At 41.9% G+C, this 11,848-nt stretch overlaps 1 protein-coding gene across 1 annotated transcript in view; it reads right to left on the bottom strand.

Annotated features, from left to right (window-relative positions):
- Window positions 1-101: 101 nt before the first annotated feature.
- FAM227A (family with sequence similarity 227 member A) overlaps window positions 102-11,848 on the bottom strand; it is a 44,441-nt gene continuing 32,694 nt past the window's right edge. The window contains 6 exon segments of the mRNA XM_061123927.1: window positions 102-118; window positions 1,102-1,231; window positions 5,095-5,145; window positions 5,148-5,280; window positions 8,700-8,852; window positions 10,678-10,835. Coding sequence (XP_060979910.1) covers window positions 102-118; window positions 1,102-1,231; window positions 5,095-5,145; window positions 5,148-5,280; window positions 8,700-8,852; window positions 10,678-10,835 — 642 coding nt within the window.

Genomic DNA, 11,848 nt, shown 5'->3' with positions numbered 1-11,848 from the left:
AGTGTTGCTGTGGAATAGGCAAGGGGGTCTGGAAGAGTGCAATTTTTGTAACAAGCTGTTAGCTGAGTTCTCATAAATGTTTTATTAAGAGAGATATAAGATCAAGAAAGCTTGGAAACTACTGATCAAAAAGATAGCCAGGGTTTCACGTAGAGGTAGATGTTTGTGGAAGACTTTGCAGATCCCCTGAAGTACATACATAATTCTATCATGTAGCCCACCATCTGCCACCAGGACTTGAAAAGTCCAAATATGGCCATGTGGTTCCCTATTTAATATCATTCATGGATTCCTACCACTTAGATACTAAAGTGGTTTTGCTTAGAAAAGAAAATTCCTTCATGGTTTGTCCAGGAATCTTCTCCAGGCTCATCTCTCCTAGAGCCCCTCACATACTTCCTTGACCTCCTGCCATGTTACTTGCTGTCTCTGAGTCTTTGCCTCTGCTGCTCCCGACTGGGTTGGGAAGATCCCCTGGAGAAGGGAATGGCAACCCATTCCAGTATCTTGCCTGGAAAATCCTGTGGACAGAGGAGCCTGGAGGGCTGCAATTCATGGGGTCACAAAGGATTAGACATAGCAACTGAACACACATGCACATGTTTGTATTGTGTTTAGCTTAATGCTTGGCACAGAGTAAATAGTAAATTGGTAGCCACTATTATTATAAAGAAAGTGAAAGTGTTAGTCACTCAGTTGTCTCTTTGTGACCCCATGAACTGTATGTAGCCCTCCAGGCTCCTCTGTCCATGGAATTCTCTGGGCAAGAATACTGACTGGAGTGGTTTGCCATTCTCTTCTCCAAGGGATCTGCCTGACCCAGGGGCAGAACCCAGGTCCCCCGCATTGCAGGTGGATTCTTTACCATCTGAGCCACCACTTAATATTGTTACCTATAATATTTTATTTTAAGTAAAATAATGGGTAAAAGAGTAAATGCATGAGTAAATGTAGTGACCTAAGGAAAAATCTCCCCACTCCTGCTTTTCACTCAACCTAGGAAAAACTATAGTAGAATCTTTCCCCTATCCTGGGAATATTTATTTCTATTTCTCAGTCTTTGGCCACAAGTTTCTTTTCCTCCTGTTTTTGTTCTCCTACTAGCAGGAACGTCAGAAATTTTGTAGGAGCTTCCTAGTTCCTACACGGAAGGGACCTCATCAGTGCTTGATGGTGAGAAGGAAGAGTCAGTCGAATTCTGTTTCCATTCTCCATCCCTCTCTTCCTTTTCCTTCCTGTGGGGGAAACAAAAAAGACATGAACAAAAATTGGCTCAAAACTTCAGTGTGATCTCTTCAAAAGTTTCACTAGAATCTTGATAAGTACTGAAAGAAAAAGTTTACAAATCAGCCAAACACTGGCAATAACAAATAACTGAAGCAGAGTGCTGAACACAAGGCAATGACTCCCTCCTTCATCTTCTAAATATTCACTGAGGATCTGTTGGGTGCTAGGCCCTGGAGGAAAAAAAAGGTAATCTAGAGCAGTATTCCTGACCTCAAGGACAAATCTCAATCTATGGACAAGCAAATCTGTGACTAGAATATACTATGTTCTGTGGTATGTGATCAGGAAAGCATAGGACAATACCCTGAGTGGGTAAGTCAGGGAAGACTTCCTGGAGGTGATGTCTGAGCTGGGCTTTAAGGGTTACTGAGGGGTTAGCTAGATTAAGAAGTAAGGGTAAAAAGCTGTAAACTGAAAGGGTGGGGGAGGGATGGAATGGGAGTTTGGGATTAGCAGATATAAACTATTACACATAAAATGAATAAATGACAAAGTCCTACTGTATAGCACAGGGAACTATAGTCAACATCCTGAGATAAACTGTAGTGGAAAGAATATAAAAAAGAATTTATTTTTACGTATAACTGAATCACTTTTCTGTACAGCAAAAATTAACACAACATTGTAAATCAACTCTACTTCAATTAAAAAAAAAGTAGTTGAAAGATAGTCATGTCTGAGGGAATAACAATAATATTGGTGAATTAGATTAGTTGGCTTTTTGTATTTCTGAGAGTCTAACCTGGATATCACAAAGACTGCTAATGAGTCACCATTGAACTTACAGGATTCCATGGCTCAAACAGGTGGGCCTCAAGCTAAACTATTATTTTTAAAATGTGAAGGAAGGAAGGAAGGAAAATTTCCTTCCTGGTTTCAAGGAAAATTTCAACTAGAAGGTTGAAAGTCTTCCTTCATTAAATTTCTCAAATCATTATGCTTTGGTTTCTTTATCTCTGAAATGGCGAGTATAACACCATCTATCTGTGGTAGAGATGGTTATTTAACAACTCATCATCCACTCTCCCTTTTCACTTTAGCAATGGAGCTAGTTTCTGTTTAAGATGGTAATGTACCCAGATTTAAAAGACAAATAAACAACACATTTCCCAGTCTCCTTTGAAGCTAACATCACCATGTGACTAACATCTGGCCCTTGAAATAAATTGGTAATGTTATACAATATTTCCAAGGAGGTTACTAAAAAGGGAGAAGTTAAAAGAAATTGACTACACATGGGCATGAGGGATCTTTCTAGGGTGATGAAAAAGTTCTAAAGCTAAATTGCAGTAATTGTTGTAAATCTCTGTAAATTTACTAAAGTCACCGAATTGCACTGGCAAAGTGGGCAAATGTTATGGTAAGTTGTACCTCATTAATATTATAAAATCATAATCACTTTTATTTTAATAAAAGAACATTTTAAATATTTTTTAAACAATATTTATTAAAAAGAAAGAAATTGCTGTAGCCATGCATTCACATTCTAGCAATGAAATGTAAGTGGAAACGTTGTTTGGGACTTCTGGAAATGCTCCTTAAAAGAGAATGTGGCTATAGATTAAAAGTAAATGAATGGAGAAAAATATACCATGCTAATACTGATCAAAAGAGAGCAAGGGTAACTATACTAATTTCAGACAGAGCAGATTCAAAAGCAAAAAAAGTTATTAGGGATAAAGAAGGACATTATATAATGATAAAGCGGTCAGTTCTCCAAGAAGACATAACAATTCTTAATGTGTATGCTCCTAACAAAGCAGCATCAAGCTACACAAGAGAAAAACTGCTTGAAAACAAGGACAAGTAGGTGACTCCACTATCACAGTCAGAGACTTCAGTTCAGTTCAGTCGCTCAGTCGTGTCTGACTCTTTGCAACCCCGTGAACTGCAGCACGCCAGGCCTCCCTGTCCATCACCAACTCCCGGAGTCCACCCAAACCCATGTCCATTGAGTCGGTGACGCCATCCAACCATCTCATCCTCTGACGTCCCCTTCTCCCTCCACCTTCAATCTTTCCCAGCATCAGGGTCTTTTCAAATGAGTCAGTTCTTCGCATCAGGTGGCCAAAGTATTGGAGTTTCAGCTTCAAAATCAGTCCTACCAATGAACACCCAGGACTGATCTCCTTTAGGATGAACTGGTTGGATCTCCTTGCAGTCCAAGGGACTCTCAAGAGTCTCCTCCAAGACTTCAACACTCCTCTAATCAGAAATGGACAGACCCAGCAGGCAGATAATTGGTAAGGATATACTTGAGCTCAACAATACCAATAATCAACAGGATGTAATTGACACCTGTAGACTACATCACCCCAAACAGCAGATTATACAGTCTCTGCAAGCTCACATGTAACATTCACCAAGACAGACCGAATTCTGGGCCAAAAAAATATACCTAAACAAATCTGAAAAAAGATAAATCACATTATGCCTGCTCTCAGACCAAGATGGAATCAAACTAGAAATCAATAGCAGACAGAGAGAGCTAGAAAATCCTCAAATACTTGGAGATTAAACAACATACTTCTAAACAACACATAGGTCAAAGAAAACTCAAGAAATTGCTTTAAAACTCATCAAATCCTCCCTGGGTTAGGACACACAGTTTTGAGGGCAGGAGCGTACCGTGTCCCCGCTTCACCTGGCAAAACAATAAGTCTCTTCTTTTCTACTTCATCCAAAACTCTGTCTCTGAGATTCGATTCAACACTGGTGTTCAGAGGCTGAGCTGTTGGCATCACCATCAGAGACTTTTATGAGGCTTAGTTTATGGAGGCTGGGAGAGGGTGTCTCTCTTTCAGGTCACACACTATAAGGACATAGGCTTGGGGCTGTTCTTGGCGCTCTTTCTTTCTTTCAAGGGCAGTTCAGTCATGTCCAACTCTTTGCAACCCCATGAACTGCAGCACGCCAGGCCTCCCTGTCCATCACCAACTCCCGGAGTTTACCCCAAACTCATGTCCATTGAGTCGGTGATGCCATCCAACCATCTCATCCTCTGTCGTCCCCTTCCCCTCCTGCCCAGCATCAGGGTCTTTTCTTTCAAGGGCAGGGGTAGCTTGAAAAGCAAGCCAGCACACAGGAACAGAGGGTCATAAAAGAAAGGGAGACGACTTCCCTGGTGATCCAGTGGACCAGAATCTGCCTACCAATGTACGTGACTCCCGTTGGATCTCTGGTCCAGGAAGATCTCACATGCCTCAGGGCAACTAAGGCCAAGAGCCACAACTATCAAGTACTGAGCCACCCCCTATCCCTGCGCTCTAGAGCCTGTGAGCACCGCAACTAATGAATCCCATGTTCCCTAGAGCCCATGCTCTGCAACAAAAGAAGCCACCACAGTGAGAAGCCCTTGCACTGCAATGAAGAGTAGCCCCTGCTCACTGCAACTAGAGAAAGCCCATGTGCAGTAACAAAGACCCAGTAAAGTCTACATAAATAAATTAAAAAATTTTTTAAAGAAACAAAAGGAAAGAATCTGAAAAAATCTTTGAGCCCTCAGGTCTATCGTACCTGTAGCCAGTCTGTCTGTGGCCTTTCCAGTTACAAAAACCATGAGATTTTACTTCCACTCAAGCTGGTTTGAGTTGGTTTTGTGGCACATGCAACCTAAGAGCTCTGACTCAAACAGTTCGTAAAGTACAAGTATTTGGCATAGAGGAAGTACAAGGTCATTGGTAGCCCTTACAGTTACCATTAATAAAAAATAAAGTGAGAATTGGGTGACTAACCCATAAAAGTGAGTGGACTTTTATAATATAAAAATACTACATATATATTTTTCCATGTATTAAGAATTCCTACAATGTTCACATTTCTACTTTTTCTATGGTCTTTGTTCAAACAAACCTCAACATAAACTCAGTCTCCCTCTGATGACTTCTTCTAGACTTCTTTTCAGGAGTGTCCTCAAGGAAGGTTGAAGCCTGGATGAACATGTGGTTTGCCTTTTTTTTGTCTTTCGCTCTTTGATCAATATTCTTCACCTCCCTGTGGGGAAATCACAAAGACACATGGAAAAAGACTAAAGAGTCAGCATTATCTTTTTACTTTTCACTCTATCTTCACATGAAAAAGTAGCAGATATTTACGAATTCATTCATTACATCTGTCGAGAGCAACTGACTGAAGCAGAAAGTTGGCCACACAGCAGCGACTCAGTCACCAAGCTCCTGCTCTGTGCTGGGAGTCACACAGCCCTGGGGGATACAGAGAAATAAGACACTGTTCCTGACTCAGCAGAACATACTCAAATTAGGAAGACAGGTGAGGAGAACCAACCATCTGAGAGAAAGCTGAAGCATGGACTTGAGGCAAATGGAATTCAATTTGGAGTTCTGCCATTTGCCGTGTGTCCTTGAGCAAGTTACTTAACCTCTCCTTGCCAGTGTACTCATCTCAACATGGTAATAATAGAACCGAGTGTAATGTTGAGGATAAATTGAGTTACCATAGGTCAAGTGATTAGCACAGGGCCTGGCAGTAATACACATGAAGTGCTCAGTAAATGTCAGTTGCTGCTGCTATTATGATAGGAGAAGGTTTTCAGTGGAATTGGGAAGTATACCAGCTGACCTTTGAAAGGTGAGTAGACCTCTATTCAATGAAGAAACAAGTTATGGACATTCAAGGTAGTCAAAATAGGAATAAAAATATATTCAAGAGAATTAAGATGGTGTCATATATTTCTCTGCTGCTACGGAATAGATGTAAAAAGACTGGTATTAAGAAACTACTGTTGACCTTGGCCTGAACCAGTGGTTATTCCAACAATGTCTTTCCCCAAGTCAAAAGAAAAAAATTGTGTTGACACAACATTCTCACTTTTGGCATCCTCTTTTCCTAACCTTCTGAAGCCAGCTTCTGCTTGCAGTGGAGAGACAAACAAGCAGCAAACTGCATTTGTTTTTGTTGTGATGACATTTTCTAACAGGAAAACTTGGACATAAATCCTTGATATTATTTTCTACCAGAGAAAGGAAATGGCAACCCACTCCACTACTCTTGCCTGGAAGATTCCATGGACAGAGGAGCCTGGCGGGCTACAGTCCATGGGGTCAGAAAGTCGGACACGACTGAACTGAGCAGTATTTCTTATATTGTCATTTCTTGGGATTTTGAAGCCTATACACGTCTTGTTGAGTTGCTAAGTCATGTCCAACAATTTTGCGATCCCACGGACTGTAGTGTGCCAGACTCCTCTGTCCATGGGATTTCCCAAGCAAGAATACTGGAGTGGGTTGCAATTTTCTTCTCCAATACGTGTCTTAGGCGTCTATTTTCCACTAGTAAGAGCATCTTTAGCTTGTATGACAGGATCATATGTCGAAACATTTCATAAAATTCTGCAAAGGGGGTTTTGAATTGCGGGTGCTTGTCCCCCATGGAAGTTCAAGGATCACGGCTCTGACTCACAAGGAAACTAAGTTCTGCAGCAGCAATTGATCCTGCTCTTTCATTACAGCTGCAACTGCATGTGCTAACTAGGTTCTTCCTCCACCTAGAGCAAAGATCCCTGCAAGATAGTTCCTGGATTGCCTTTTCTTTCTTTGTTTATTTATTTACTTTATTTTTATTTATCTGTTTTGCTGTCTTGGGTCCTAGCTGCGGCACGTGTGCTCAGTACTTGCAGCACACAGGCTTAGTAGCTCTGAGGCATGTGGGATCTTAGTTCCCCAACCAGGGATCGAACCTCCATCCCCTGCACTGCAAGGCAGATTCTAAACCACTGGACACCAGGGAAGTCCCTGGATTGCCTTTTCTAAGGAACATTGCTCTAGGCCACCCCAATAGCAAACTTTCCAACTCCAAGACCTGGTGCTGCTTTGGATCCTGCAGTTTTCATGGAATGAGGTCACATGTGTTACCTCTAAGAGCCGTCATTTGCTGAGCACTTCCTGTGAGCCAGGTTCCAACCTAGACATCTCCTTTAATCCACACAACTACTTGTGAGTAGTGTCCTTGTTTTACAGATGGGGTATCCAAGACTCGCATGGGCTAAATGATGGACCTAATCCATAGAGAGGGTGAGACAGAGCTGTACCTGCAGCTTCAGTCTGTCCACCTTCAATGCCAGCGCTCCGAACGGATATGCTACATTACGGGTGCTGTGCTTAGTCACTCAGTCATGTCTAACTCTTTGCAACCCTGTGGACTGCAGCCCGCCAGGCTCCTCTGTCCTTGGGAATTCTCCAGGCAAGAATACTAGAGTGGGTTGCCATGCCCTCCCTCCAGGGGATCTTCCCAACCCAGAGATCGAACCCAGGTCTCCCACATTGCAGGTGGATTCTTTACCGACTAAGCCACAAGGGAGGCACATTAGGGGAACAAGTGGTAACTGACATCCCCAAAGAGTCCTAGCCCACCTACAAGTAATATTCCACATGGGCATTTGTCATCTTCCACTATTGTTATGGCCACCATAAAAAAAAAATAAAGACTGTTCAAAAATTTAAACATATATAAAAGTAAAGAAAGTTGTATAATTAACATCATTTACCCATTATCTTGCTTCAATAGTTATCAATCTGAAGTCAATCTTGATTCATCTATTATCTATTATCTCCTTTGCCTCCCTCTCCCCATGCCAAATGGGTTAATTTAAGGCAAATCCTAGACACTGTGTCATTTCAGCCATAAATACTTCATTATATATCTCTTTAGCCCACTCCAGTGTTCTTGCCTGGAGAATCCCAGGGACGGCAGAGCCTGGTGGTCTGCCGTCTATGGGGTCGCACAGAGTCGGGACACGACTACAGCGACTTAGCAGCATCAGCAGCATATCTCTTTAAGACACAACTCTTTAAAAAATAACTACAAAATTATTACAATATCTTTAAGAAAGGAACACTCTAATAAAAGAAATTTCTTAATATCACTTAAAACCAGGTCAATATTCAAATTTCCCCAGTTATCTCATAATTGAGATAATTATCTCAACTGGTTGATTTAAGTCAGGATCCAAACAATGCTTTGATTAATATCTCTCTCCAGTGTCTTCTAAACAATTGATCCTCCTCCCTCCTCTTCTATTTTCCTTGCTTTTTATGTGCTGAAGAAACCAGGTTATTTGTCCTATAGAATTTCCTATTCTAGATTCACCAATTGCACCCCTGGAGATATAGATGTATGTGCCCAGGAAAAAAGACTGGGTGGATTTATAGAAAAATATTGGCAATGTGAATGTGTACCTGTAGGTATTTTTCCAGGTTCTTTGTTTTCATTGAGCATAAATGTTTTTGTAGTCGGGGGAAAAAAAAAAAACTTAAAAAAAAAAAAAAGACCTGGTCTCTGTTACTGGGGAATTTACACTGGTTACAGGGCGGGATCCCAGTTACAAATTAGTGTGACATGCTGCAATAGACAAATGCTGAAACCATGCCTCTTTCCCTCGAAGGCCCCTTAAATACCTGAGGAAGTTGTCCTGCAGTTCCTTCAGGTACTCGTCAAAATAATTCCACTCACTCCAGTGAAGCCAGTTCAGCTGCTGGAAGTTTTCCCTCCTCTTCTTCATGTTGCTTAGGGTCAGGTTGATGACCTCAGCGTATGTCAGGGTGGACTCAGTGGCTTTCATGTCAAGGAAAACCTCACACCATCAGTTGGTATTGACTCAGCTTTGTTGGTGGGGTATGTCCAGGGCATGGGGAGGAGGGAGGTGAGATGCCAGAGTGGGGAAACTGACCTACTTCTAGAAATCTGAGCAGGAAACCCTCCATGGCCTTGATCGTGGCCTGCTTGGGAAAGAAAAAGCCTAACCTCTCCATGACTCGGCCACTCTCCCATCTTTAATAAAGTCTTTTCCCCTCCTGCTGATGGAAGGGCTGTGTGCTATGCTCAGTCGCTAAGCTGTGTCTGATCCTTTGCAACCCAATGGACTGTAGCCTGCCAGACTCCTCTGTCCATGGGATTTCCCAGGCAAGAATACTGGAGCAGGTTGCCATTTCCTTCTCCAGGGGATCTTTCTGACCCAGGGATTGAACCCACATCTCTTGCATCTCATGCATAAGCAGGCAGATTTATTTTTTTTTACCACTGCACCACCTAGGAAGGTCCTGGAAGGCCTAGGAAGTGCTTATTTTAGACTATCATCTAAAATTCTTACTCTATTATCAAAGTGGTGAATAGAAAGGGATTCCGACTTTCCTTTCTTTTCAGGCCCAATTCTGATTCCCTATCTCATGTTTGTATTAATATGCTGAAAAGTTCTCTCTACCTTCCCCTCCCTTCCACCCCTTCTGAACTGGTCAGAATCTCAGTTACACTCATCACGAACTGTGGGACATCAGACAATGCATGTCACCCTCTATGCCTCCATTGCCGTATCTATAAAATAGGGATAATAATACCTACCTCAGATGATGTTAATGATAATAATGATAGTTACTACATTTTTAGTACCAGCTCTATGCCATTTAATCCTGGTCACAAAACTATTGATTTGGTGTGACTATCCTCATTTTAAGAATGAACTGAAAAGATACTGAGCTTAGGGCTGAAGGTGCACACATGAGATCCTGAAGCCAGTGGGTTGCTGAGCTGGGACTCAAATCCAGGGCTGGGTATCCCCAACCCAGGCTCCTTCTACTACACCACACTGTCCTTACAGAACAATGAGGTGATATAAAGCAAAGCATTTTATAAATAACAAAGTACTATGCTGACAGGTAACATTCATTCAATCACTTGTTACCTGCCAGGCACTGTACCTGTTCTCTACATTACAACCTTATGAGGCAGGTACTGTTATCCCCATTTTATAGGTGAAAAATGAGGCTCAGAGAGAAGCTGGAACTTGTCTAGGATCACTCAGCTGGTAAGCAGTTGAGTTGGTTCCTGAATCTGGGTCTATTTGATCCCATGTTCTGACCCTCTATGGAAAATGCTAAGACTCAGATGCCAACACATATCACACCGGTTTTCTTAAGATCTGGGTTTTGACCATATCTTTAGGATAAATTTCAATGGGGCCAGGAATTTGCTAATGGGTCTTGAAGAGGGGTGTGTGTGTGTGTGAGGAGGATGCTAGAAGAAACACACACCTGGACACCAAAATTCTTGATCAATATATACTGTGGTGTCAGTGAGCATCTGGGAGGCATTAGTAAATTGCAAAGTATGTAAGAGTCCCTAAGTAGCCCATTCTTTATGGTAGATAGGAAGAGATTTTGCACACAGGGAAATCTGACTTGCCCAGGGTCCCACACAGCACGAGGTAGGTTTTGAATTAAAATGAGCAAGATTCTGACCCATAGGCATCTATCAATGGTCACCCTTGACAGGTCCCTACTATGTGTCAGGTGTTGGATGTGTCTCTCTTCACCCTTGCTTCTGGGAAGGGGAAGCAGGGATCTGGAGTGACGTGTGTCTAACCCACGGTGGAAAGGATATGGGATGGTCTTGGTTCTTTCTCTCCTGACCATCAACAGGTCTTGGCCATGCTGCTGCAGGGTGGAGTAGTTCAGGAGAAAGTACACAATCAGAGGACTCTTCCCATAAATGTTGAAGAGGTTTGGAGTCAGCGGAGGGCTTTTGCAGGCAGGGTAAGACTGAGTAGGAAAGAGAGAGGAGTAAAATAAAGGATACTGTCATTTTTACAGTGTATATTAAGAAATATAAAAGTACTCATATTTTTTATCTAGGAACTCATTTTAGGATGCTATCCTAAGGAAAACTACCCACAAGCAAAGAAGATTTAGGCAATAAAATGTTTACTGCAGTGATAATTACTACAGCAGAAGATTGGACTAATCTAAATGTTCAAGGAGATGTAGATATCTCTACCCAAAGGAATAGTATGTCACTATTGGTGGCATACTACCACCAATAGTGGTAGTTGGTACTAAAATACAAAGAGTTGATACTAAAATACGGTTTCAGATGCAATAGTAATTTTAAAAATCAAGATACAAAATTAGGTATATAATATTATGTATATTGTATAAAATAAATATAATTATATGATATAAATCAACCAAAAAAAGGTAGATGAGAGACTAGAAGCCTAGTTCCTAAAATGTTAACAACTCACTCAGCAAATATATACTGGGTGACTACTATGTATACATACTGATCTAGACATTGGCATATCAGCCGATAATAAGACACATTCCAGCCCTAAAGGGCTTGTATTATAGTTGAGAAAAAAACAATAATCAACAAGTGAGAGAGTACATGATACTATGGAATAATAAGGGCTTCAGGTAAGAATCAAGCAGAGTAAGGGGTGTGCGTGGTGGGATGGGAGACTGGGAAGGAGAGGAATCTTTTCCATGGGGTGGTCAGGGAGGGCTGCCTTGAGGAAGAGCAATCCTGGCAGACCCTGAACAACAGAAGGAAGATCTGTGCAATGTTCCAGGCAAAGGGGACAGCAAGTGCAAGAGACCCCCAAGACAGACAGGAGCTTGGTGTGGCTGAGGGATGGAAAACAGGCCCGCATGGCTCAAAAGAGAACAAATGATGAAGCTGAAGAAGGAGTGGGGTCTCCGGGCCACGGGAAGGAGCTAGGATTTTCTAAGTGTGACTGAAGCCACTGGGAAGGTTTTGAGCTGGGTTACAACAT

This window comes from Dama dama, chromosome 22, assembly GCF_033118175.1.
Source record: "Dama dama isolate Ldn47 chromosome 22, ASM3311817v1, whole genome shotgun sequence".
Lineage (NCBI taxonomy): Eukaryota > Metazoa > Chordata > Mammalia > Artiodactyla > Cervidae > Dama > Dama dama.
The sequence above is the reverse complement of the archived record's forward strand: the minus strand, read 5'-3'. Positions and strand labels throughout refer to the sequence as shown.